The sequence below is a fragment of the Loa loa genome (genome assembly GCF_000183805.2).
Source record: "Loa loa unplaced genomic scaffold supercont3.5256, whole genome shotgun sequence".
Classification (NCBI taxonomy): domain Eukaryota; kingdom Metazoa; phylum Nematoda; class Chromadorea; order Rhabditida; family Onchocercidae; genus Loa; species Loa loa.
Window position 1 is genome coordinate 1 of NW_018113429.1, and position 597 is coordinate 597.

The 597-nt window shown below is 21.4% G+C and overlaps 1 protein-coding gene across 1 annotated transcript; it reads right to left on the reverse strand.

The window, feature by feature from the left end:
* Positions 1-302: 302 nt before the first annotated feature.
* On the reverse strand, positions 303-518 carry LOAG_16267 (hypothetical protein; the record flags this gene model as incomplete). Its single annotated transcript, XM_003151754.1, has 1 exon — positions 303-518. The coding sequence occupies one exon, from the start codon at positions 516-518 to the stop codon at positions 303-305; it is 216 nt and encodes a 71-aa protein (XP_003151802.1).
* Positions 519-597: the final 79 nt, after the last annotated feature.

Consider the following 597-nt stretch of genomic DNA (forward strand, 5'->3'; position numbering starts at 1 on the left):
TGAAATATTCACAACTTTGATAGCATAATTTATATTATTTTAATAGCTTTTGAACAATTCCATATATCATAATTGGAAATAAAAATTTTTCTCAAAGAAATAATTTCCAAATGCTAATTCAACTATAAACTTTATAGATTTCCTCAAAGAAAAAATAAATTTTTTTTTTCAATATTTCTGAATTTTTATGCTTTGAAATAATTTTATTATATTTTTTCTCATAGTTATTTTATTGAATTTTTTTTCTTTTGATTTAATAATTTCCAAATGTTAATTCAATTATAAATACTGTAGATAAATATCTAACCAACACGAAGTGCTTCAGATGCATCAATTTTCCAATTTCGGCATAAAATTTCAACCGTATCGTTTGTTTCCTTATTCATTAATAATAGATATTGTGTTAGCAATTTCATTTCATCATTATACATTAGAAGGACGCATTTTTTGGCATTTAATGAATAAAAATCGACAATTTTACCTGGATATGTCTCGTAGTGTAAGTTATATATTGACATCTAAAATTAAAAAATAGAATGAATAAACAAATAAATAAACAAGTAAAATAGATGAAAGCTAATAAATGTTTACTATATG